The sequence below is a fragment of the Myxocyprinus asiaticus genome, chromosome 10, assembly GCF_019703515.2.
Source record: "Myxocyprinus asiaticus isolate MX2 ecotype Aquarium Trade chromosome 10, UBuf_Myxa_2, whole genome shotgun sequence".
NCBI lineage: Eukaryota > Metazoa > Chordata > Actinopteri > Cypriniformes > Catostomidae > Myxocyprinus > Myxocyprinus asiaticus.
In genome coordinates this window covers 50,705,872-50,733,161 of record NC_059353.1, presented here as the reverse complement: position 1 = coordinate 50,733,161, position 27,290 = coordinate 50,705,872, and the positions used below count along the sequence as shown (strand labels likewise).

Here is a 27,290-nt window from a genome sequence, read left to right as displayed (position 1 = left end):
TTCTATGACACTTTGGGCTCATGTGTGGACTTGTGAGCTCTTCAGGATTCATACCTCGTTTGTTTTGACTTGGTATGCTTTTTCTTTTCTATTTGATTGGACTAATGGTTGTCCTAAATTTTGTAACTGATGATCAAATATTCCTTAGACCTCCATTGGAAATTTCTGTCTGTAATTACCCAGAACTAGTGATGTCAAAAGTACCGGTACTTCGGTACCAAGTCGGTACTAAAATAAAGAAGATGTCACGATACCAGTGTTTCTGCAGTTCCAGTACAGAGCACCGACTCAATCAGATAACCACTAATCCACTGTGAATCGCACAACACAGGTAGACTATATATTTATATAATTAAATCACAGTATTTGCGTTTTAATGATCACACCGGGTCATGTAGCGAACTGTTTATCCTTCAGAAAAAGAAGTGAAGCTTCCGTCAAAACCATATGTCAAAATAAAAGCACGATACAGGGTACCTTTACACGACAATTATGTACTAAAAATGGAAACGTTTTTTAAAAGTTTCGCGTACAGACGACATCGTTATCAAAATGATCCTCGTTCACACGGATCTGCGAAAACAACCAAAAAGTTGTATTATGCATGCCAGGCCAGTAGTTGGCGATGTAACTTTGTAAAGAAACACTACGCGCCTGCGCACATAAGCATTCTTCCACAGAGCGGTGAATACAAACAATGAAGATGGCGAAAGCATCAAGCAATTTTGTCTGGACGGACGATGAGGTTGCTTTATTACTACAAGTGACCCTGGACTATAAAGCATGCCACCTTATTAAGGACTCCAACTGGTGATCTCATGTTGGTCTGTTCGCCCTGGAGGTAAGGACGAAGTTCTCGAAGTTCATGCCTATAGACTGAACATGTAATACGCGTGCGCATGACGTCATCATTTTCACAAATTCGCGTTTTTTTAATGGTTTTTTTATGTCACAGAGATGATAACGGCATCGTTTTCAAAAATGTGCACTTTGAAACCCGTTTTCAAAAGTTTGTGTTTTCAGGCCCCAAAACGCCGTTGTCGTGTAAATGAACAGCCAAAACGCATCAAAAGTTTTCTGTTTTTAGTTGAAAACGTTGTGTAAACGGCCCCTTAAAATAAAAGCTAAACGCCTGTAATTAAAGAAATTGCAACAGAAATATATTAAAACTGTATAGTAAATTTTAATAGTCACTGTAATAATAGTGATAATAATAATAATTATTAATAAATAAGAATAGTAATAATAAAACTTAAGCAAAATATCACAAGCAAGAGTGCTGCTGTTGTACTAAATAAAAATCCAGTTGTATGTTGAAAATAAATTGTTCTATTTTTTTACGTGTTTAAAGTACAATTTTTTAAGAATTAATTTGATTATACACCATTTTGATGGTGAAATTAAATTAAACATTAAAACATAAAATTCTGTTGATCTAACGGTGAGTATCATATGCTTTGATTTGCACTGAATGCATTCCAAACACATCCGTTTCATGAAAGCTTTGTTGAAATAAGTTCACACTGTATATTCAGTGCACATTTCTTTCCATGACACCATTAAGCATCGCTATACTCTGTGTAGACTGTATTGATGAGAAAGGGTGAAAGAAATCAATACTTTTTGCTGGGTTGACCTAATTAAATTCCTGTAAGCGGGGAACCAGGACATACGAGTAAAGAATATGTTAATAAGTCAAGGAGAATCAAGGCTTGGATTAGACATTTAATACAGGTGGTAAACTGGCCTGTCAATCATGTAAATTAAGGGACATGATTGGATGCTGCATTGTAGGGAGTTAGGTTGTATGACCAAAATATTGCATCATGATATCAGTAATTTGTATCCCTGTTATATACTGTATATAAATATAGCTGCAAGCAGCAATTACGGGGCCAAGCACACCAATGGCATGTATGGAAATATGTTTGGACATCACTGATTATGACTAAGAAAAGTAGCATAACATTAATATGATGCTTTCAGGGTGCGGTCACAGTGACACATACAAGGTTTCATGTCATTACAGCAAAGCATTGCCGAGATACTGTCTTAGATGCTTTTGGTGTCTTGCCGTCTAATTCGTTGGTGCACTATACGAGAACTGTTGGGTCTATTGAAAAGCTTTTGATATCTTTTTGTCTTGAGTATCCCTAGATGATACATGACAAATTTTGTGCAAATCGGACTTGCGGCCTAGGAGGAGTTACAAAAAGTAGGCTTTGCGGTCTCAAATTTAAACAGTTGGTGGCGCTAGAGAGTTTGAGTTAGAGACCCCAAATTTGGGTCAGTAATAGTTTAAAGTGTCCTCTATTAGTGTGCCAAATTTCACAACTTTTTACCATATGATGTTATGGGTTGCCAGAGGAAGAATAATAATAAGAAGAAGAATACTAACAGATACAATAATAACAATTCATTTTTATTATCAACACCTCTTAATAACAGGTTCTTGGTTTAAATGGAAATTGAGAGATATGTAGTGTCATTTGGTGTTCAGTATGCAACCTATTTCCTGTTATCTGCTGTGCTTGAATGAGGCTGCTATTTTCCTTCAATGTGTTTATTAGTTGTTCCTACTGGCCAGATGTCAAACCCCTGCGTGAAATAATATCCTCTATCCTCCTTCACTCGTAATTCTTGGCGTTGAAATTAGTCCTCACTCTTTGCATCAACTTTGTAGGCTCTTTATCAAAACATGCAACGGCATTCGAAGTAAAACACGATCAAGTAGCAGCGATCTTTAAGCTTGTCAAACCTTTCAATTCCAACTGTACTCGTTTGCCACAGAAATGAAGAGGATAGCTTTTTTTTCAGATTTCCATGGTCTTGGAGTGAACGTTATTGTTAATGTTGGTTTAAAGGGAGTCTAAAGGGCTGGAGTTGTTGGCACTGGGCCTGGGAGTGCACATTCAAGTCTTCACAGATAGCTCTTTGTGCTGCTCTCATTTACTGTCGCTGCCGCTAAACAAAAGCCTCTGAATCTCTTTATTTGGCCATAGATGAGCTCTCACCATATGAATGACCACACGGAAGTCTTTTTAGCAAGTCAGTCCACTCGGTGGCCATGTTTGGAATGCTCTCGAGCAGCTATTTTCTACATAAACAAGTGGCATAAAGGTACAGCTCCTATCTACTTGAATGGGGAAAGACTGAAATCTCTAAAATGGTTGATCAAGATTACAATCTTACAAACATATTTAGAATCAGCAGTAAAATCTGACAACACTGGTATCAAAAATACAATTTTACCGGCTTGTATAGCTAATGCGCATTCTCGTTCTCAAGTTGATTGACAGGCAATGCCTGTATCTAAAAGTTGGTTGGCTCTTTTACCTGTTAGGCACGACAACCTTTTCTGCTTCTCTACATCTGTTGACCATTGACTGCCGTTGGGTGTTCCAATTTCTTCCATTAATTTTAATACAATATAGTATGCAGGACTGTACATTTTATTTAATATTTCACTTTTCATTATTTTAGTCACATTTTAGAGTATTGACGCTGACTTCCGCCCCTGGAGTCGCAAGTTTGAATCCAGGGTGTGCTGAGTGACTCCAGCCAGGTCTCCTAAGCAACCAAATTGGCCCAGTTGCTAGGGAGGGTATAGTCATTAGTGGTTCTCACTCTCAATAGGGTGTGTGGTAAGTTGTGTGTGGATCGTGGAGAGTAGCATGAGTCTCCACATGCTGTAAGTCTCCACAGTGTCATGCACAACGAGTCACGTGATAAGTTGCGCGGATTGACGGTCTCAGAAGTGGAAGCAACTGAGACTTGTCCTCTGCCACCCGGATTGAGGTGAGTAACCGCGCCACCACGAGGAGCTAGTAAGTAGTGGGAATTGGGCATTCCAAATTGGGGAGAAAAGGGGATAAGAATAAATAAAACATTTGTTTGAATGCTTGATTTTGATTGGTTGACGGATGTTCTAAGGTGTGCAATTATTTTTCCAGTAAACGCACAGCTATGAAGTAGTTCCAGTTCTTCACTGTATAACGGTTCCATAACACTTCACCAAATTATTTCAGTTATTTCAAAGAGCTGTACAGGCTACCACAGCAAAATAACCAATTAAAACAAATACACTGTTAAGTGTACAATGTCTATAATATCCTAAATTGCTACTCCAATAAGTCCTTAAAAGCAGCGAGCGCAGTCCTCCGTTGCTAGTTCTAAAGTGACGTTTTCGAACTAGCAACAAAGACTTGTGCTGTATCAAAGCTAGACGCTGAATCCGTGGCGGAAGAAAGTAGTTCCACTCACAAGAGTGTTTTAGGGATGAAAACCATAAAGTGTCTTGAGATAAAACCCTGAATGACGTCTTAAGGTGTGGTAACCATGGTATAAATGGAATAATGCACTCCATCCCATTTCATTATTGAAAAATAATGCACACCTGAGGTGTAATGAGCACTCCGCTGTGCGTTGTAACCGCATTACCAACTCAGGTGTGCATTATTTTTCAATAATTCAGTGGTCCGTCATCAATTATTCCTTGCTTATTTCTTGTGGTCATTTTTTTGAAAAACTGTACAAAAAATGCTATAAAAAAATCCTTTATTATTTTCAACTAGATTTTTATTTCACACATTAAACATTTTGTATTTACTTCACTACAATGGCTGTTTGGTTGAAATTATGGTTCCTCTGATTAAAAACAAGTCAAAAGTCAATAGAGTCCATCCTCAAGTCTCTATGATATGGTAATCTGGTCTATGGGATTTTTTTCACCAATTTTATCGTCTATCTTTAGTCAGATGGCTTACAAAAGTAATAGTACACGCCATAGCACAAACCGTGCTGAAGTTTTGGCTATTAATTAGATTTGGAGTTTGTTCAAATCATATTGTCGAGTCCCTCCAGCAGAACTAAAGGATGTTATGTAACATCCATGATTCATCTTATTTTTTGATATTTGTTTCAATTTGCATGTGACACTGGGTCTGTGTTGCTTGGGTTTACAAGGACCACTTTCAGCAGGTGTGCCATGTTCATTTCCCAGCCAAAATTGTTCCGGATTTTCCTCGAAGTATGAAATGAGGAGCTAAAGCGTGTAAAGATCATGTGTGCCAATTGAATGAACATATCCCAGATTATTAAGCTTCCCTTGACAGGAAACGACAGCTGGATGAAATTTTATATCGTGAGAGTTATCAGAGTATTGTCAGTTTTGGGAATTGGAAAAAACAGTGTTGGATGAAATGCAAAATTGGTCCTGTGACCCATATAATGTGTCTTATAATTTATTATTTAGCCTTTATAATGTGATAAATGTGATAGATCTCAAAGAGGGAATTGGTGGGAAAGTTCCAGCCATGGTTGAAACCCAGCTGTCATATGCATTCAATATATGTTACAGGCAACCACATGCATTTTCAGTTTGAAGCCCTATTTATATTTGAAAAACAACCAGATATGTATTGTTAATCATTGGGAAAATCTTCTGATTAGCATTACAAGTTAAGCTCAATCGACAGCATTTGTGGCATAATATTGATTACCACAAAAATTAATTTAGACTCGTCCCTCCTTTTCTTTAAAAATAGCAAAAATCTGTGTTCCAGTAACTATGTTTCCAGCCAAGGATTATAAAATGTTTAGCGCATCAAAATAAAGATCATGGAATTATCGATACAATTTTATCGATGTCGATAAAATTTCACAAGTGTTGACATATATTTTCCATTTAACTTTAGTGCATAAATTCTACGTCGACACGTCAAATGTCATGAAAAACTAGTTTGGAAACCGTTTTTATCGAGAAAAATAGCATTAGCGCCACATTTTTTGTCACATGAAAGAATTTGCATCACATCCGGCCTCTCAACAAACAGCGTAGCGTAGAAGAACACTTGGAGTGATGAGGAGACTAGAGTTTTCTTCAATTTCATTAAAGACAATGACATTATTCTTGATGGAAGTTTTTCCAGACTTTTTATGGACTGTGCGCTTGCAATGACTGTGGACTATTGCAATGCACTCCTTGCTGGGGTCTCTAAATTTACACTAAACAAACTGCAAATTGAGTGGTGGTGGCGTAGTGGGCTAAAGCACCTAACTAGAGCCAGGACAAGTGATCACATCACTCCTATCTTGGAATCCTTGTATTGGCTACCTGTCAGGTTTCGTTTTGATTTTAAAATCCTCATACTCACTTATAAAGCTTTGCATGGTTTGGCTCCTCTGAGCTTTTAACCCTTTACACCCAAAATGTAATCTCTGCTCCTCCCAATCTGGTCTCTTGGTTGTCCATCAGACTCATCTATGTTCTATGGGTGACAGGGCATATAAGAGAAGCACAGACTTTAGGCATTTTAAATATTTTCTTAAAAATATTTCTTCAGGATAGCTTGTACTTGACTCTTTTATTTTTGTATTCTGATTTATAATTATCTGTGATTTGATATACACGTTTTTATACTATATTTGTTTCAATGCTTTGTATTAATATATGCTTGTGTAATGCGCCTTGAGAAGCTACTTTTAAAGGGGCTAAAAATAAAGTTTATTATTATTATAATGTTAATGGACTGTCCATATTTTTAATTCAGGGGTGTAATATAGGATTACAGGCTCACTATAATGCCACCTCTTCTATTTTATTTCTTCTAATTATCCCAGATACAGACATACTGCTCCATTTTGATGTCATCTTCTGGTGTTTCTTACGATTGCAATTATTAGCTCAATACTCTCTCCATTTTACACAAATATGGGGACATCTGGGACGTGAAAGATACACAATTTGCGATATTTGCCTTTTGAATGGAAATGAGCAGGAGACAGCAAATTTCGCAATTTTTTTTTTACGCATTTTCACTTTGTCGATAACAGAACAGCGCAAAAAGTGGATGGAAACTTGGTTGGAAGTGGTTGGGGCCAATTTTTGGAGGGTTTAAAGGCAGAAATGTGAAGCTGTAATTTTATAAAAGCACTTATATTTTAAGTTATTTATATCGTCGTTTTTATTGTCGTTTAGGCATTTACTGCATTACGTCGTCATGGTAAGTTTAAAATTGTATATAAACAATATTAATGCACTAAAATCACGATAACACACTGTGACGACGAGGAGGCGGGGCCGGGCCGTGAGGACACTGAAACGGGCTAATCAGCCGGGAGCGAGATAAAGACGAGCCGGAGCCGCCAGTTTGAGAGAGAGAGAGAGAGAGAGAGAGACGCACGCGGCCGCACTGCATGTGTGTCTGTTCAAATATTTATGTTGTTTGAAGTTCATTTATATCATAAAATTTTACGTTGACTGTTCAGCCGGTACCCACCTCCTCCTTGCCCGTCCTTATACTGTTACAGTGGTGCCGAAACCCGGGAGGGAGGAGGGATGCGCTGTTGCCCGGTCCTCAACCGCTCCTCCGCCCTCTGGCAGACACCAGCTCGCTCCTCCCCCGGCGGACAGCAGCGAGTTCTCTGGCCCCTGGCGGCTGGAACCGCTCCTCCCCTTCTTCAGCGGACAGCTGCAGTTCCTCCGGCTCTCGGCGGCCGGCAGCGGCCCCTCCGTCCCCAGGCAGACGGCCACGACTGCTCCCCTGGAGGATGGCAGCGGCGAGGACTCCATGACAGTGCATCCCTCCTCCCTCCCGGGTTTCGGAGGCGGAAACCGACTGTCAACGTAAAATGTAATTACATAAATGAACTTAAAATAACATAAAACATAAAGGAACAGACACACATGCAGCGTGGCCATGTGCGTCTCTCTCTCGAACTGGCACCTCCAGCTCATCTTTATCCCCCTCCTGGCTGATTAGCCCGATTCAGGGCCGGCCGTGTGTCTTCAGGGCAGGCCATGTGTCCTCACAGCCCGACCCCGTCCTCCTCCTCATCACACACACACTGTTTACGTCTTGTGGCTATACTTTCGAAACAGTGAGTATTTTAATGTTGACAGATTCGCTCCATTCACTTCCATTGTAAGTGCCTAACTGTAACACATTTTTGCTTTTCTTTAAAGAAAAGGAGGGACGTGTTGAAATTAATGTTTGTGGTAATCAGTATTATGATGTTCTAGTGATCTAGGAAACTCCTGTTCACAAGAACTATTGTTAATTTACAATATCAATAGCCATTTGATCACCAGCCCAATTAATCTTTGGAGTCATATTTCTAAACAAGTGAACAATGGTCAATAACAGCTTTAACACAAACCAAGTTCTCACGAAGACCGTGCACAGACATGTGAATTCGGCCGTACTCGCATGTCAGAGCTCTCACAGGATAAAGGAGTTAGCCATTCAATTCAGTGCTTTTTAAAACACGTTCAATAGGGCAGCTGTTTATGCTCATGAATATTCAATGAGCTCAGACAGAGTCAGCCTCTTGGATTGATTCAATGCTCAACAAGTCTACTATTCTTGATCATTTGAGATGTGAGACAAATAATGGACAACATTTGAGGTTTGTACTGAGATGAAGTGAATATTGTCCTTTTTTTTTAATGTATTTATTTATTTATTTATTTTTTTAAGTAGAATAGTTAAGAATAGATTTTTTCCCCATTTGTTATAAGACGGTCTGTGCTTGATTATTTTCTATGAGGAACATCTGTGCTCATGTTTTGCTAAGAATCATTTTTGTCTTCTCTGAGGTGCCGGCCAGCGGGTGTAAAGACACATGAGGTTTTAAAACAACCTCAGAACAGCTCAGTTTCCCCCAAGCCCTGAAAACCAACAACACAAACATGTAATTACAGATATGCTGATTCAGGGATCCTGGGGAACATTCAGTTGAAGGCTACCAATTAAATTTAGGAGGGATACGACAAAGCAATCAAAAGTTATAGCATTACAAATATAATTTATCATAGTGTCCAAAAACGTCTCCAAACAAATAAAACATAATAATTGTACATAAGAACTAATTACAAATAAAAATACTACAATGAAAAATACAAGGAGGCTTTGAGGTGCTGGTAATGGACACAATGTGTTTTGAACATGGAATTAATAGTGTCATGTTCATTCATATTAGTTCTGCCATTGACTCAAGCCATGAAACGGGTCAACAGACACACGATGATTGACAAATGTTTCTGGGTTGTGACTCTGACAGTGAAATCGATGATCTGATTCTGAAAATTTGTTTCAAACAATAGAAAGTGGGTCAGTGTTGCAACATGCACGGATATGAAGCTGTTTGCAATCAGGGGTTGCACTGCAGATAATCAGTATATTATTGTAATTGTTATATTATTTTTATCTGTATTACCATAGGGCTTTTAAGGAAACTATGGTTTGACATTCATCTATGTTTTACACAGATGGAGAAAGAAACCAGGACCTATCGAAGGCGTCTTTTGCTGCTCGACAAGATGATTTTAATTGTTATATGATAAAACATCTAATATTGCTACGCTGGTCAGCACACCCGCTAGAGGGTGCCACTTGATGATGCATTGCTGACTGAAGCGGTCAATACAGACAAACTAAAACGCAGCCTTTTGCAGTTTAGCAAGCACGCAAATGGCTCCAGTTTGTGTCGGGTGGTCCTTTGCCTCCACGTCGTGCATTAAAATTGTTTAACTAGCTGTGCATTATTCCTTACTTATATTTGCATTAAAAGAAGCATTTTTCTCACGGTCTCATGAATAAGAGTGCTCTTGTGCATACTAGAGGTGGACCTATAGTGGATTTTGCCGATACCAATTACTAAGGGGGTGGGAAAGGTTGATAACCAGTTAATCGGCAAATAGATCTTATAATAAATTTATAGAATGTCAAAATTGTTTTATTCTTTCTTTGCTATGCCGGGTGAAGACATACAGTCCAAAATGAATAAACTCCCAGATGCAGTGTTTTGTTCAACCAAAATCCCAATAATAACCAGAAAAAATGAAGATGTGGTGCATAACGCGGGACTTTTAAGTATAAACAAGCCCGAAACACACCGGGGACTCTTATTTTGAAATGACGAAATAATGAAAAAACTATCGGCAACTATCGGCATCGATTTTTGCAGAAACCGATAGTTCGAAAAAGCAACTATCAGCACAGATTAATTGGTAAAACCGATACATCGGTCAACCTCTAGTACATACACGTATAAACATTGCGTGGTCAATGAGAGAGAGAAGACACGAGAGGATGGTTAAAATGAAAACTAATGCGCAAGATTTGCAGGAAGCAAAGCAAACACTTTCTGCATATGTTCAACTTAAAAGAGAGAAGCCTCAGTTTTTGCTTGAACTGAAAACAATGCCCAGTAAATAAAAAAGATAGCTATTATATCATTATTAAAATATATATTTTTTATTGATAAAGTTGTTTCGTTTCATTGCAATGAACATGATATCTTTTTTTATTCAGAAGAATTTGAATAACATTCCATAAAATACAGTTGAAGTCAGAACTTTACATACACTTAGGTTGAAGTCATTAAAACCATAAAAAAATTTTAACCACTCTACAGATTTAATATTAGCAAACTATAGTTTTGGCAAGTCGTTTAGGACATCTACTTCGTGCACGACATGAGTAATTTTTCAAACAACTGTTAACAGACAGATTGTTTCACTTTTAATCAACTATATCACAATTCCAGTGGGTCAGAAGTTTACAAATACTAAGATAACTGTTTTTTTTTTCTTCCATTTTCTCCCCAATTTGGAATGCCCAATGTGCTCTAAGTCCTCGTGGTGGCGTAGTGACCCGACTCAATCCGGGTGGTGGAGGACGAATCTCAGTTGCCTCCGCATCTGAGAACGTCAATCCACGCATGTGTGGAGGCTCACGCTATTCTCTGCAGCATCCATGCACAACTCTCCACATGCCCCACCGAGAGCGAGAACCACATTATAACGACCACGAGAAGGTTTACCCAATGTGACACTACCCTCCCTAGCAACTGGGCCAATTGGTTGCTTAGGAAGCCTGACTGGAGTCACTTTATTGCTGAGCTACCCAGGTCCCCCAAGTTAACTGTGCCTTTAAGCAGCTTGGAAAATTCCAGAAAATTATGTCAAGCCTTTAGACAGTTAGACAATTAGCTTCTGATAGGAGGTGTATTGAATTGGAGGTGTACCTGTGGATGTATTTTAAGGTCTACCTTCAAACTCAGTGCCTCTTTGCTTGACATCATGGGAAAATCAAAAGAAATCAGCCGAGACCTTAGAAAAAACTTTGTGGACCTCCACAAGTCTGGTTCATCCTTGGGAGCAATTTCCAAACACCTGAAGGTACCACGTTCATCTGTAAAAGCAATAGTACTCAAGTATAAACACCATGGGACCACGCAGCCATCATACCACTCAGGAAGGAGACGCATTCTGTCTCCTAGAGATGAACATAGTTTGGTGCTAAAGTACAAATCAATCCCAGAACAACAGCAAAGGACCTTGTGAAGATGCTGGAGGAAACAGGTAGACAAGTATCTATATCCACAGTAAAACGATTCCTATATCGACATAACCTGAAAGATTGCTCAGCAAGGAAGAAGCCACTGCTCCAAAACCGCCATAAAAAAAGCCAGACTACAGTTTGCAAGTGCACATGGGGACAAAGATCTTACTTTTTGAAGAAATGTCCTCTGATCTAATGAAACAAAAATTGAACTGTTTGGCCATAATGACCATCGTTATGTTTGGAGGAAAAAGGGTGAGGCTTGCAAGCCGAAGAACACCATCCCAACCGTGAAGCATGGGGGTGGCAGCATCATGTTGTGGGGGTGCTTTGCTGCAGGAGGGACTGGCGCACTTCACAAAATAGATGGCATCATGAGGAAGGAAAATTATGTGGATATATTGAAGCAACATCTCAAGACATCAGCCAGGAAGTTAAAGCTCGGTCGCAAATGGGTCTTCCAAATGGACAATGACCCCAAGCATACCTCCAAAGTTGTGGCAAAATGGCTTAAGGACAACAAAGTCAAGGTGAGAAGCTTGTGGAAGGATACCCAAAACATTTGACCCAAGTTAAAGAATTTAAAGGCAATGCTACCAAATACTAACAAAGTGTATGTAAACTTCTGACCCACTGGGAACGTGATGAAAGAAATAAAAGCTGAAATAAATCATTAATCTCTAATATTATTCTGACATTTCACATTCTTAAAATAAAGTAGTGATCCTAACTGATCTAAGACAGGGAATGTTTTCTATAATTAAATGTCAGGAATTGTGAAAAACTGAGTTTAAATGTATTTGGCTAAGATGTATGTAAGCTGCTGACTTCAACTGTATGTGTATATCATGATATATATCGTTATCAACCAAAAATGTAAACACATGATATGACTTTTTGCTTAAGCTAATGCAATACACTTGAAGCCAGACTTCCAACTTGGAAACCTGTTCAAAAATCCACAACACTGGAGTAGAGGTAGACCATATATTAGTTTTACCGATTAATAGATGCCAGTATTTGCTTTTTGAAACGATCGGTTATTTTTTTATTCCTCTTTGTTCCTCTGTGGCCGGCATTATTTTGATTAGACAATCAAATGATCTAAATTTAAGCTAAGTCATGCAAAGAAAAATGCAAGACGTCCCCCATCAGCACATACAGTACTTTATATCTCCAACTTCATATCTTGTGAATAATAATAAACCTTATTCCTTATTAAACCTGTATATCCTGGTTATATATATATATATATATATACACACACACACAAACTCTTCATCTATTGAGTATTTAGGCTATAAAAGCTTAATTTGGTAAATACTTAAATATGGAGCATTTTAACAGAGCCAAGTCTCTGTCATTTCATAATAAGTGTCCCTTGTGTGTTAATGAACCAAATCTTTATTTTTTTACTTTTTTTTTTCATAATCAGAATTCAGCTATCCTCTTCCTGTAGACAGCTTGTGGAAATCTCTGCTCTGTCTTCGGCCTTGAGAAGCTGAGAGAGATGTTTCTATTGGTGTGTGTCTATTATGAGAGAGGTATGGAGCTCGTGGTAATGAGAACTTTCTGCTTTATATGTCAGACAGTCTGATGTTTACGGGTGAGTGAGCGCTGGGCGACTATTCAACCTCTGTTTGCCCCATAATGACAAACACAATGCACCGGCCTGTTCACACCATCAGCTGTACTGAGCCCTGTCAAACACTGCAACCAAAGGCAAATATAGTTTACTAACTTCAATATTTAGGAACTATTTTGGAGTCAACTTTCTTGCCTATAATTTTGGCCATATTTATTATTCAGAATGATTCTGAACTGATCTACTGATGTTATTTATGGGACGAAGGCACATGAACGCCACCACAGTCGTACTCATCACTTCTTCCTTCTTTCAAGTTTGTTAATTTTGTTTGTTCGTTTTTCTTTTTCATTGTTTCTGTCTTCCTTTTTTATTTCATTCATTCTTTTTTCTTGCTTTTTCTTTATTTCATTTGTTCATTTTGTTTATTCATTTGTTCTTTTTATTCATTCTTGCCATCTTTTTAATTTTCTTTTCTTTTCTTTTTCTTTTGTTTATTGTTTTTTGTTCATTTGATTAATTTTTTCTTTCGTACGTTTTGTTTGTTCAGACTTTTCTTTGATTCTTTTGTACTTTCGTTTGTTTGTTCTTTTTAAGAATTCTTTCAGTCTTTCGTTTTTATTTAGTTTGTTCTTTCATACATTCTTTCGTACATTTTGTTTGTTCATTCTTTTTTCTGTCTGTCTTTCATTCGTACATTCTTTTGTTTGTTAATTTCGTTTGTTCATTCTTTCTTTTTCTTTTTCATTCTTTCTGTCTTGTGTTTTTAATTTGATTTGTTCTTTGTTTCTTTTTATTTTTTACGTTCTTTTGTTTTTTAATTTCGTTTGTTCTTTTATTCATTCTTGCCATCTTTTTAATTAATTTTTTTCTTTCTTTTGTTTATTGTTTTTTGTTCATTTCATTTGTTAATTCTTTCTTTTGTACGTTTTGTTTGTTCAGACTTTTTCTTTGATTCTTTTGTACTTTTGTTTGTTTGTTCTTTTTAAAAATTCTTTCAGTCTTTCGTTTTTTTTAGTTTGTTCTTTCTTTCATACATTCTTTCGTACATTTTGTTTGTTCATTCTTTTTTCAGTCTGTCTTTCATTCGTACATTCTTTTGTTTGTCCATTTTGTTAATTCATTGTGTTTCTTTCGTTTGTTTATTTGTTCTTTTTTATTCTTTCAGTCTTTCGTTTTTATTGTCTTTTCCTTTTGTTTATTCTTTTTTCTTTCTTTCTACCTTTCACTGTCCCCATCTCCTCCTTTTTCCTGCTTTTCCTCCTCCTCTACATCCACCATACGTTCTGTCTTTCATTGTTGACTGAGATTCTTCCCGGTTTCTTTTGCTTCTCTTCCTTGTTCTCAGGGGTCAGGCAGCAGATGGAAAGCGAGTTTGTGGCCAGTGGTTTTTAAATATGTTAATATATGCATGAGGGTGTGTGGTGGACTTCAGTGTTGTGGCGGTCTCCCCCACCTCTTACATTGTACCGGTCTGGGAATGTGTCCGTGATTTTGTGCAGACGTGATTGGGAACATTTTTAGTTGGACACAGTGTGAGTGTCTGATGGTTTTTGGGGTAAGAGAGTGATGTTAAGTCCAGGAAAAAAAGCGTGAGAGATCGAGAGTGGAGGAAAAACTGTGGAAGGGTGCAAGAGAAAGTGAGGCAGTGAACGAAGGAAGAGAACTGCCAAAAAAGGCTTCAGGGAGGAGGAATATTCTTGATTTGTGCAGAACAGCCATGGAAACTTTATATGAGGACAGTGAAGATGAACGTAAGGAGAAACAAGGTATCTCGCACAAACACCTGACGCTCACTTTAACTGAAGGATTTTCCATCGTATATTATGTGTTTAAGAATGCATCCATTTAAAACCTCAAATCAACTGCAGAGAAACAGAGAAAATCTGTCAAGCCATCAACAGGAAGTTGGCAGAGAGTAAACAGCTTGCTGGTCGTCTCCAGAGCAGAGTGGTATTATGGGTCTGGAGGTCATACTGTGGTTCTCGTCCGAAAGTGTTCTGATCTTGTTCTGTAGCTCAAAGGCCCATAAAGGTCACATTCTGTGCTCTGGGACACTGGACTCTTTGTGTGTTTGTGTCTATGTGACTGCAGCTCAGGCTGTCTGCTGTTATTTTGGAAACAGAAGTTTTGGACTGTATTGCATGAAATGCTGGTGATGAGGTAACCGTAGTTTGGCACTGAGTCACTGCAGCTGCGCACTCATGTTTACTTCATACGCTCCTCCTCTGTCATCATCTTCTCCTTCTCCCTTCTATTCCTCCTTCTCCCTCTGATCCTCCTCTGTCATCATCTTCTCCTTCTCCCTTCTATTCCTCCTTCTCCCTCTGATCCTCCTCTGTCTTTTCTGTCTTTTCCTTTTCCTCCTCTTTGTTGTCTTCTCTCCTTTTTATTCTTCTATTATTCTTTTCCTCCTACTTCTTATTTTTCTTCTCCTTCTCCTCCATCTCTTGCTTCTCCTCCTTTTTTCTTCTTCTTCTCCTTTCACTTCACCTTTTCCTCCTCCTATTTCTTCTTCTTCTCCCTCTCCAGTGTCTAGTTATTCATTGATTTCTTTTTCTTCCTATTTTTCTTCTTCATCTTTTTCTTTCTGTTCTTCTCCTCCATCTCTTGCTTCTCCTCCTCCTTTTTCTTCTTATCCTTCTCCTTCTCCTCCTCCTTCGTCATTTTCTCATTCTCCTCTTTTTTCTCCTACTACTTTGTCTTCTTCACCTGTTCCTCCTTTCCTTCTCCTTCTTTTTCTCCTCTTTCTCATTCTTCATCATTGTCTTTTCTTCTCCTTCGTCATCTTCTTCTCCTTCTCCTCCTATTCCTTCATCATCTTCTCATTCTCCTCCTTTTTCTCCTACTACTTTGTCTTCTTCTCTTCTTCCTTTCCTTCTCCTTTCTTCTCCTTCTTCATCATTGTCTTCTCCTTCTTCTTCTACTTATCCGTTTTCTTCTTCTTCTCCTTCATCTTCTTCTCCTTTGTCATCTTCTCATTCTCCTCCTTTTTTCTCCTACTTCTTTTCCTTCTCCTGTTCCTCCTTTCCTTCTCCTCCTCCTTTTTCTTCTCCTTCATCGTTGTCTTCTCCTCCTTTGTCTTTCTCCTCCTCCTTCTTCTTCTCATTCTCCTCCATCGTCTTCATCTTCTTTTTCTTCTCCATCTTCACATTCTCCTCCCTTTTCTCCTACTTTGTCTTCTCCTCCTCCTTTTTCTTCTTCTCCTTCATCGTTGTCTTCTCCTTCTCTTCCTTCTCCTTTTTCTCTTCTTCGTCATCTTCTCCTTTTTCTTATTCTACTTCTTTGTTGTCTTCTCCTGCTCCTCCTCTTTCTTCTCCTTTTTTGTCTTCTCCTTCTCCATTTTCTTCTTTTTCTCCATCTCCTTGTTCTTTTTCTTCTCCTTCTCCTCCTCCTCTTCTTCTTGTTCCTCTACTACTACTTCATTGTCTTCTGCTGCTCCTCCTTTTTCTTCTTCTTCTCCTTTTTACTTCTTCATAGTCGTCTTCTCCATTTTCTTCATCTCCTTCTTTTTCTTCTCCTCCTTCTCCTCCTCCTTTTTCTTCTTATCCTGCTTCTTCCCCTATTCCTCCTCCATCATCTTTTCCACCCATGCTTCACCTCCTCCCCATGCTTCATCTCTGATCTTCCTCTTTGTCCTCCTCCTGTATTCTCCTAATTTGTCTTCTTTTCTCTCTGATTTTTTGAGTTTTGATGATATGACTGAAGGTAAGATGATAACAGCTGGACATTATTTAGGATGTTCACTGAGAGCCCTGAAAGTGTATCAGGTTCATTGGAGTGGGGGAAGGTTTTGAAAATCAACATGACTCTCATTTTGTAGTTTATTTGTGTGACTGTCCATGCTGTGAATGTTGTGTTCATGCCCAATGAAGGAACCATTCTAAAGGCCTGTCTAATATAATGAGACTTTTCGGCACTCTGACAGTGATCTTTAAAGCCGAAATCAACACTCTCTTTGTTTTTTGTCAATACAAAGTCAATTTGTGCTAAAGAGATGATCCAATCTGAATTCAGACCACAGTGAATAGCCTATATGAGAGGAAAACTGACTGACAACAGCAGTGAAATATGACTGTGGTCAAGAATCAGGCATAATTACTGCTGTAAACTTGTATGGAAAATTGGAAAGAATGAATAATGTGTGTGTTTGTCAGTCGCATTCTAACAGAGATGTGTAATAACCGTGTTTAAGCAGTGTTTTTAATGATACTAAATACAGCGTCAGCTCGTAACACAGTGGTTCCACAATTCAAAATGAAAGCCTGTTTTCGTTTCCCTGTCTCCAGTGTTTTCACTCGCATGTGATGTTTAACATATTAAATTAGTACAAAAACAATTTTCATTGAATTTCCAGCAAAGAGAACTGTTTTGTGATATACAGTGTTGCCACAAAATACAATTACTCATACGATTATATCACCCACCCCTAGTTGACCAATACTTCAGAATGTTTCCCTTTACCTCTTAAACATTTACTGACAGTAAGCAAGATTTCCCCAGTGTTTCTGAAGGGTGGGAATAGTTTGTAGCATTTCCTTTGAGATGGGAGCATTTAAGTGTGTTTTCTAGTCTGAGTGAGTGTGTGTGTGTTGTGGGTCGTGAGAGACTGTGCCGTGAGCATACTCATTGGGTTGTGGTTAACTCGCTGCTATGGCAACGGCTATTCACTAGTTGGGACAGAATGCTTTCACCCCCGTGTGCCTCATAGAAGCCGGGCACAAACTGTTGGACACAGACTGGCTTTGAAAGAGCTTCTCTCTGCTCCTTCATATATCTGCTTTATTTTGCCTTTGTGTGCTGGGAAAAAGACCTCCACACAGAGGAACCTTCAGGATTCAAACTGTGCCCAATGAGGACTTTAATTAAATCACTCTTGTGTTTTTTTTCACCCCAGATGAAGCTGATATATATATATATATATATATATATATATATATATATATATATATATATATATATATATATATATATATATATATATATATATGTATGTGTGTGTGTGTGTGTGTGTGTATATATATATATATATATATATATATATATATATATATATATATATATATATATATATGTGTATAGACTCATATATATATAGAATGAGGCTGGTTATGCATGTTATATATGGGTGAATTTCATGAAACATGTCAAGGATGTGTCATATTTCACCCCAAAATCAAAAGGAAGGTATAAGACATGAAGAAAGATTCAAATTATTAATAAATAATATTGTATACGTTTACAATGTTATGATGAATATAATTTGTTTGTTGTCTTAACTTTGTAAGCATGTAATTCTGGTTCTGTTCGCTCCATCTCCCTCCAAATAGTCTCATTTTATTCCACTATATGGCAGCAAGTACTGGAAAAATATTTTTTCTCTATCACATTCCATCAAAAATGCATTTTAGGCCTCATAGATGTGCTCGTTCAGTCTAATTTTCAGTTCAAGCACTACCTCCATTGCTTCATTTAATATCTCGACCTCTGAGTGGACTAGAAGCTCAATCTAGGTGTCATTCGAAAACGTCATGGTTACTTTCGTAACCTCCGTTCTCTGATTGAGGGAACGAGATGTTGTGTCGATGTAGTGACACTAGGGATCACTCTTGGGAGCCCCAAACACCTCTGCTGTTTTGAAAAAAGGCCAATGAGAATTAGTGAGTGGAATTTGCATGCCACTCCCCCGGACATACGGGTGTAAAAGGAGCTGGTATGCAACCACTCATTCAGGTTTTGTGCTGAGGAGCCGAGACCAGGTCCCGGCCATTTCAGCGGGTAGTTCAGCGTTGTGGCAAGAGGGACACAACGTCTCGTTCTGTCCGTCAGGGAACGGAGGTTACGAAAGTAACCAGTACGTTCCCTGTCTGTCACTCACTCGGCGTTGTGTCGATGTAGTGACACTAGGGGTCCCTATACAAAATGCCACAACTATCTGAACTATATTACATGAACTGGTGGTGTGTGACGGGCGGACCGCTGTGTGCCTCATAGCCAGCACACCAGGCCGTCACATAACCTCCCCCAATGCTCTTATGAGCGTCGAACGGTCCATCGGGAACAAGTCGACTGCCCAACTATAGGGATAGGCTGGACCAGCCGAGGCCTCTTTCCCTCTCTTTTCTCACCAAAAAGAGTGGAATTTGTTAACTGACTGGGAGCCATAAGTGTCTGCGTCGAGGGGTGTCCCTCCCAAAGGAAAGACACCGCGGAGACCACACCCCACCCAAAAGGGGAGGGGGGGTATTTCGAGTGGAATACGTCACATGGTCTTACCGAGTCTTGTCGGAAGTATGTCATGTGGAGAGGTCCCATGGTAGGTCCTACCCGAAGGGGGAGGAGTTTCTACAGAGCATGGCGACTGGGGGCAGAGGGGCCTCTGTCCAAGGAAGATGCAGTTTGCCGACAGGGAAACGATTTTGCGGAAAATATCACATGGGGTCGCCTTCGGGGAACCAGCACATGTGGAGCACCTACCTCAGTACAGGGGCTCATTAGCACATGTACTGGGCTAGTCAGCGAATTTCTCCACAAACTCAACTGCCAGAGGGCTGAGGAATGTCATCCAGGGATCACAGTCTGTGAACACGACTGGGAGTCAAGAGCGCACGTCTTCACCTCAAGGGAGGGGAAAGGCACTATGCGCAAGCGGTACACCCAGCCAGCTGTCCCGGAACTTACCTGCTCGTGCCTGCCAATACACGGGACAAGTCTGGCTCAACCCGGAGATTGTAGAACCTCGCAAAGGTGTTGAGTGTTGCCCAGCCTGCTGCTCTGCAGATGTCTGCCAAAGAGGCGCCACTGGCCAGGGCCCAGGAGGCAGCCACACTCCTGGTAGAGTGGGCTCGTAACCCCGCAGGGGGTGGCATGTCCTGAGCCTGATATGCCATCGCGATTGGATCAATGACCTCTGTTTGGAGACAGCGCTTCCTTTCCTCTGTCCACCAAAGCAGACAAAGAGCTGCTCGGAGCTTTTAAGGCTCTGCGTGTGATCCAAATTGATGTGCACCGGACACATCAACGCCAAGGCTGGGTCTGCCTCCTCTTGGGGCAGTGCTTGCAGGTTCACCACCTGATCCCTAAAAGGGGTTGTGGGAACCTTGGGCACATAGCCCGGTCAGGATCACAGGATCACGTGCGTAACCCAGACCGAATTCGAGGCACGATTCGCTGACAGAGAACGCCTGCAGGTCCCCTACCCTTTTGATGGAAGTGAGCGCAGTCAGGAAGGCAGTCTTCAAAGAGAGTGCCTTAAGCTCAGCTGACTCCAAGGGCTCAAAGGGAGCTCCCTGTAGACCCCGAAGGACTACAGAGAGGTCCCACGAGGGGACGAGGCACGGTCTGGAGTGATTCAACATCCTAGCACCTCTCAGGAACCTGATGATCAAGTCGTGCTTCCCCAAGTACTTACCATCTGCTGCATCGTGATGAGCCGATATAGCGGCTACATACGCCTTCAAGGAGGAGGGGGACAGCCGCCCCTCCAGCCTCTCCTGTAGGAAGGAAAGCACCGATCCGACTGCGCATCTCTGGTCTTCGAGTCGGGCAGAACACCACTTAGCGACGCCACTTCAGGGCATACAGGCACCTCATAGAGGGAGCCCTAGCCTGAGTGATCGTGTCAACCACAGCGGGTGGTAGGCCACTTAGGTCTTCCGCGTCCCGTCCAGGGGCCAGACGTGGAGATTCCAGAGGTTTGGTCATGGTTGCCAGATGGTGCCCCGTCCCTGAGAAAGAAGGTCCTCCCTCAGGGGAATTCGTCAGGGGGGGCTGTCATGAGGAGCGTGTGATCCGAGAACCACGTCTGGGTGGGCCAGTAGGTTGCTACTAGGACGACCTGCTCCTCGTCCTCCCTGACCTTACACAGGGTCTGGAGGAGACGGTGGGCGAGTTGTGACATGCAGTGGGAGCGTAGACCGTCTTGACGGTTGATGTACGCTACCATCGCTGTCTTGTCCATCCAGACCAACACGTGCTTGCCCTTGATCAATGGTCGGAACCTCCTCAGGGCGAGCAGTACTGCCAACAACTCTAGGCAGTTGATGTGCCAACGCAGCCACGGGCCAGTCCAGGAGCTGGTGGCTGTGTGCCCGTTGCATCCGGCGCCCCAGCCCGTCTTGGAGGCATCTGTTGTAACCACGACTCGCCCGTAGAAATGCAAGGTCGGTCCATTGGCTGAAGAGGTGGCGACAGATCGGCGTGATGGTCACGCGGCACCATGCCCATCTCGGGACTCAAGTATGAAGCCAGTGCTGAAGCGGTCTTATATGCATCAACCCAAGCGGTGTGGCTGTGGCTGAGGATGCCATATGCCCCAGGAGCCTCTGAAAAAGTTTCAGTAGAACCGTTGTCCTCCATCTGAATGCCTTCAGACAGTTCGGCACTGACTGCGCACTCTTGTTCGTGAGGCACACTGTCATCGAGACTGAGACTAACTCCAAACCGAGAAAAAGATGCTCTGAACCGGGGAGAGCTTGCTCTTTTCCTGGTTGACCTGAAGCCCCAGTCGGTTGAGGTGCCAGAGCATGAGGTCCCTGTGTGCACACAGCAACTCTCGAGAGTGAGCTAGGATTTGCCAGTTGTCGAGATAGTTGAGGATGCGGATGCCCACTTCCCTTAGCGGGGCAAGGGCTGCCTCTGCGACCTTTGTGAAGACGCGAGGGGACAAGGACAAGCCGAAGGGGAGGACCTTGTACTGGAATGCCTGGCCTTCGAAGGCAAACCGCAGGAAGGGTCTGTGTTGAGGTAAGACCAAGATATGGCAGTACGCATCCTTCAGGTCTACCGCCGCGAACCAATCTTGATGCCGGATGCTCGTTAGAGTGCGTTTTTGCCTCAACATCTTAGCAAAGCTCAACTCATCTGCAAAGCCCGGTTCAGTACTCGCAGGTCCAGTATTGGTCGCAACCCACCACCTTTCTTCGGTACGATGAAGTAAGGGCTGTAGAACCCTTTCTCCATCTTGGCTGGAGGGACAGGCTCAGAAAATGGTTTGAGTTCCAGGACTGAGAAAGAATATTATATGTAACATTGCTAACATTGTTCTACATTACAGTGAAATACTAAACCATAATAATGAACCTTTAAAACATAAATTAAGTGCTCAAGCGCACGCATAAAGCTTGCCGCAGTGCACCGGCAAAAGTAATGATTATGAATGTGTCGGAAAAAACAGAAAGAAGACTCTCTGTACATTTTACACTTGGATATGCGCCTAATCATAGCACACATTTATCTAGGTTATCGTTAGAGCGAGCGGCCATGTTAAGTGGCTAATGTTATATTATAATGCTTACATGTTTCAAATGATAAGCCATGTTTGAGGTCAATGAATGATAGGCGAATGTTTGGATTTCCTGCCAGACATAATTACCACATGGACCAGCTGTGTTAACTATCTGTCCATCACGGACTGCGTGACTTCGCCACTTCCTGTAGAGTTTTTTTTTCTGCGACCAACCGACTAATTAAAATTTGGTCGACCAAGCCTCTTCTCATCGACTAACGTGTGGTTGACTATTAGGGGGCAGCCCTAGATTCTAATCTTTGAAATGATACCTCATATGCCTGACTTGTGTATACAGAGACTTTAACGTTTTAAGCGTAAACTTTTTTCGTGACATAGCGCCCCCTTTTGGACCCGTCGGTTAAGAGATTAAAGAGAAAGAGGACTATTTTTGTGTTGTGACAATTTTCATGAAATTTTTGCATATTTCCCCATTCAAATTCTCAGTACTGTAATGTGAAAAGAAATGTAAGTGTTAATGTAAGTTTTAGGATCAATGACGGAAAGCAAATAGTTTTTTGTCTGGATCTATTTACTAGTTATGCAAAAATACATAAAAAATGCAATTCACACATGAACATGTTATCAATAACCGAGTTCAAAGTTAGTTTGATATTTTTTTTCTTGGGCTTAAGGCAAAATGTCATGTGGTGCAACCATCCAGACAGTAATAGAAAAAACAAAATCTTATTAAAAGCTGAAATTAAATTAGTGCAAAATAAATAAATATTTAAATAAATATTAAATGTCTTAAAAAATCAAGCAGTGAAACAGTTTTGTTTCAAAATATGATTAATATTTCATAAAAAAATCAAGTGTACCAAATCAAAGTCATCATGTGGTGTTACTAATATGTAGGTTGCCGTTTTGTTGTCATATGGCAAATAAACTTAAAACAAAGAGGAGACCTTCAGACCCTCAAGACAAAAAATATCAGATATTTTAACCTTTTTATGAAAAGGCACATTTTGTTCATTTGGTTTAACTCTAAGAAAACTTTCTGATATTCATGACTCAAAGGTTCATGATATTTGTAAATAAATATTTTTACCATGAAATATATATATATATATATATATATATATTTTAATTAATGATTAAGTTGGATACATTTATTCAAGGTGCAAGGAAAGTATTTTAAAACATTTCAATTGATGGTTACACCACATGACATTAAGTGATAATATATGTCCTTTTTTTTTTTTTTTTTTTTTTTTTTTTTAAATGCTGTTAATGTTTTTCAACATTCCAACAGGGACAAAAAGATGACATTTCTACGAACTTGACACTTGTTTTAAATTTTAATGTTTTAATTCAAATTTTTATAATCCCAGACAACCTTATTTGTGAATGACCTATTAATACATAATGGTAGTATCTGTTGCACTACTTGAATTGTGTTGATTTAAATAAAAATATTTTTACAAATTTAATAATTAAAATCTAATATGAATCACCATTGAAAATAATGAGTTACATTAAGAATAGAGAGTTACAAAATAAGTAAAAGAGTATTTTGGAGGAAATGTAATTAATGTCACAATGCAAAAAGGGTCCTTAAATTAAGCTTCATATTCTTTGTCAAATATGTTGTAGAATATGTTCTTTTTTTAATACTTCCCATTTCGGATGTCATTTGAATTGCGAATGAAGCTATGCAAACCTGCACTAAATCATTCAATCATTTCAAAAGACAAGGAAAGCACAGGGCCCAGATGGTGTTTCACCCACTTGTCTAAAATCCTGTGCTGACCAGCTGGCCCCCATCTTCACACAGATCTTCAACAGATCACTGGAGCAGTGTGAAGTTCCCTGCTGCTTCAAATGCTCCACCATCATCCCTGTCCCAATGAAACCCAAAATCAGAGGACTTGATGACTACAGACCTGTCGATCTGACTTCTGTGGTCATGAAGTCATTTGAGAGACTGGTTTTGACCCACCTGAAGGACATCACTGGACCCTTTCTGGATCCCCTTCAATTTGCTGATCGAGCAAACAGGTCTGTGGATGATGCAATCAACATGGGATTGCATCATATCCTGCAACATCTGGTTAGACCAGGGACATATGCAAGGATCCTTTTCGTGGAATTTAGTTTGGCTTTCAGCACCATCATCCCAGCTATACACCAGAATAAATTACACCAACTCTGTTCCCACGTCTATCTATCTGTCTACCAGCTTTCTGACGGACAGGCAGCAGTTAGTGAGACGGGAAATTCACTTCCAGCACATGTACAATCTGCACTGGTGCCCCCCAGGAATGAGTACTCTCTCCACTACTCTGCTCCCTGTATACAAATGACTGCACCGCCAAGGAGCCCTCTGTCAAGCTCCTGAAGTTTGCAGATGACATTACTGTCATCGGCCTCATCCGAGATGATGATGATGAGTCTGCATACAGAAGGGAGGTTGAACAGCTGGCTGTCTGGTGCAGTCAAAACAACCTGGAGTTGAACATGCTCAAAACAGTGGAGATGATAGTGGACTTCAGGAGGAACACCCCAACACTGTCCCCCCTCACTATTCTGAACAGCACTGTGGCAGCAGTGGAGTCATTCAGGTTCCTGGGCACTACCATCTCACAGGACCTGAAGTGGGACACCCACATTGACTCCATTGTGAAAAAGGCCCAGCAGAGGTTGTACTTCCTTCACCAGTTGAGGAAGTTCAACCTGCCACAGGCGCTGCTGATACAGTTCTACTCAGCGGTCATTGAGTCTGTCCTCTGCACTTCAGTAACTGTCTGGTTTGGTTCAGCTACGAAATCAGACATCAGAAGACTACAATGGACAGTTCGGACTGCTGAGAGGATTATTAGTTGCCCCCTGCCCCCCCTTCAAGAACTATACACTTCCAGAATGAGGAAAAGGGCTGGAAAAATCACTCTAGACCCCACTCACCCTGCCCACTACCTTTTGAACTGTTGCCTTCTGGTCGACGCTTCAGAACTCTGAGCACCAGAACCGTCAGGCACAGGAACAGTTATTTCCCTCAGGCTATCCATCTCATGAACAGTTAAAACTGCCCCTTTGAGCAATAATTATGTGCAATACACAGCTTAGTCTATTTATATTTATCCAACATATCCTACCTCTTCTGGCATTACATTCCTTTGCACTATCTGAATATAACAGATTTGTATTTGTACATATATATATATATATATATATATATATATATATATATATATATATATATATATATATATATATATATATATGTGAAGATGTGGTACAAAATGTTTGCAAATAATAATTTGTGATCTGCATGCCATAAAGATTTAGTTTAAAGCTTAAAATGCCCAAACTGAGAAAGCCAACACACACACACACACACACGCATGCAAATCAATATCTTTGACAGTCTTTGTTTTCAGTCCTTGCTTTACAGTGTGTTTAATGAGGTGTTTAGCAGTTTAATGGCACATTTATTAAAGGACTAGTTATAATGACTTAAATTTCAGTCAGTTCCTCATACAAAGCTATCACATGATCTAAAAATACTTGGAATGTAGCACACAAGTCAAATGAACTACTTTTATGATACTTTTATCATGCTTTTTTATAGTATCTTACAGTATTCATGGAATTTAATCTGGTCATTTAAACAGTGTAAAGCTCTTGAAACTGTAATGACAGTGTTGTAATGTGTTTGTGTTTCTCTGCAGGTTGTTTTGAATGCTGCATTAAATGTCTTGGTGGCGTGCCGTACGCGTCACTGCTGGCTACCATCCTGTGCTTCTCGGGTGTGGCGCTCTTTTGCGGCTGTGGGCATGTCGCCCTGACGGGCACCATCACCATCCTGGAGAACCACTTTTCTAAGATCACCACAGATCACGCAATGCTTACTGACATGTGAGTGTCATAACAATACACTGTGAAATTAGTGTTTGATTTGTCTTACAATGGATGAGTCTCACTAAACCACGGCAACGTCACATTGTACCATAAAATAAAAACAAATGTAACTTTGTTTGATAAAATATTTTTGCATTGTCACATTAATTGTTCTTAGTTAGGGATGCACCGATGTATCGTTTGCTGATATTTATCGTCCAGTTATTGACCAAATTAACAACCATCGGCATGAAAATGCAGAAATTAAAAACCGATGGCTGATTTATAATTGAATAGTAACACACTTTGTGTGTTAACTTAAATTTAAATGCACAATCCAGAAATAATAATAGCCACAATATGTAGAAGGGTTGGCAATCATAAGAATATGTAATATTACATTTTTATTCTTTCTCGTTTTCACGTTAATTAGGAAAAATCCCCATAAACAAACGTGTTGGGTGTGAAAGCGGCACTTACCTATATAAGCTAAATGATTAGGGAAACCATCCAAAACGCTTTGAAACCAGCTGACTTTGACTTCAGAGATGTCAGTATGATATCCACGAATGCTGCATGATTGATTGAATTAAGATTGAAATTGCAATATGGCCTTGCACGTTTACTAATCCTTAAAAGGCTGCGTTTCTGCATTCAGCTCTTCAGTCAGCACTGTGTGAGCAAGCGGCGCCCTCTAGCGGTTTGGACGTCATTATCCGTTATCCATTACACCACAATAGAACTTAAAAGGGCATTTTGTTCCTTTTAGTAACTTTTTATTTTTCCATGATATGGTTGACATTTCCGTGGAATTGCATAGCATATGCATAATATGAATTTGTGATATTTTATTATATACAGTACATACATGTAAAATGTGAGTTAGTTTTGTCTCTTAGAATGGAAAAAATTCACCTGTTATCAGGCTGTAATCAAGTCTCGGCTTTTAGTGCTATTTGTTTTGCATTCACTTAAAGCTTCTCACATGTGTTGATAATTCATCTGCGCTACACATTTGTTCTATTCACCATCTTGAGACTGTAATTAAATTCATATGCCATGATGAGATGTTCTCAAACAGTACTTCTTCCTTCAGGGCAGAGGTTAACGATATAAGTCACTTTGCACTAACAAGGTTTTGGGGGCATATGACAACACACTTGATTTCGTGAAGAGCCCTGTCCAGATGGTTTGGACAGGCAGTAAACACACATGAGCAGTAACAGCTGTG

General features: G+C 40.1%; 1 protein-coding gene across 3 annotated transcripts in view; it reads left to right on the top strand.

Annotated features, from left to right (window-relative positions):
• Positions 1 to 27,290, top strand: part of LOC127447006 (neuronal membrane glycoprotein M6-b-like) — a 68,768-nt gene that overhangs the window by 16,608 nt on the left and 24,870 nt on the right. The window contains exons 1-2 of one of the 3 annotated variants that reach the window (XM_051708442.1): positions 14,505 to 14,702; positions 25,891 to 26,077. In XM_051708442.1, the coding sequence (XP_051564402.1) occupies positions 14,654 to 14,702; positions 25,891 to 26,077 (236 nt within the window). In that variant the 5' untranslated portion in view covers positions 14,505 to 14,653. Of the gene's footprint in view, positions 1 to 14,504; positions 14,703 to 25,890; positions 26,078 to 27,290 lie in introns of those variants that run through there. The other 2 variants (XM_051708444.1, XM_051708443.1) reach the window with 2 other exon arrangements.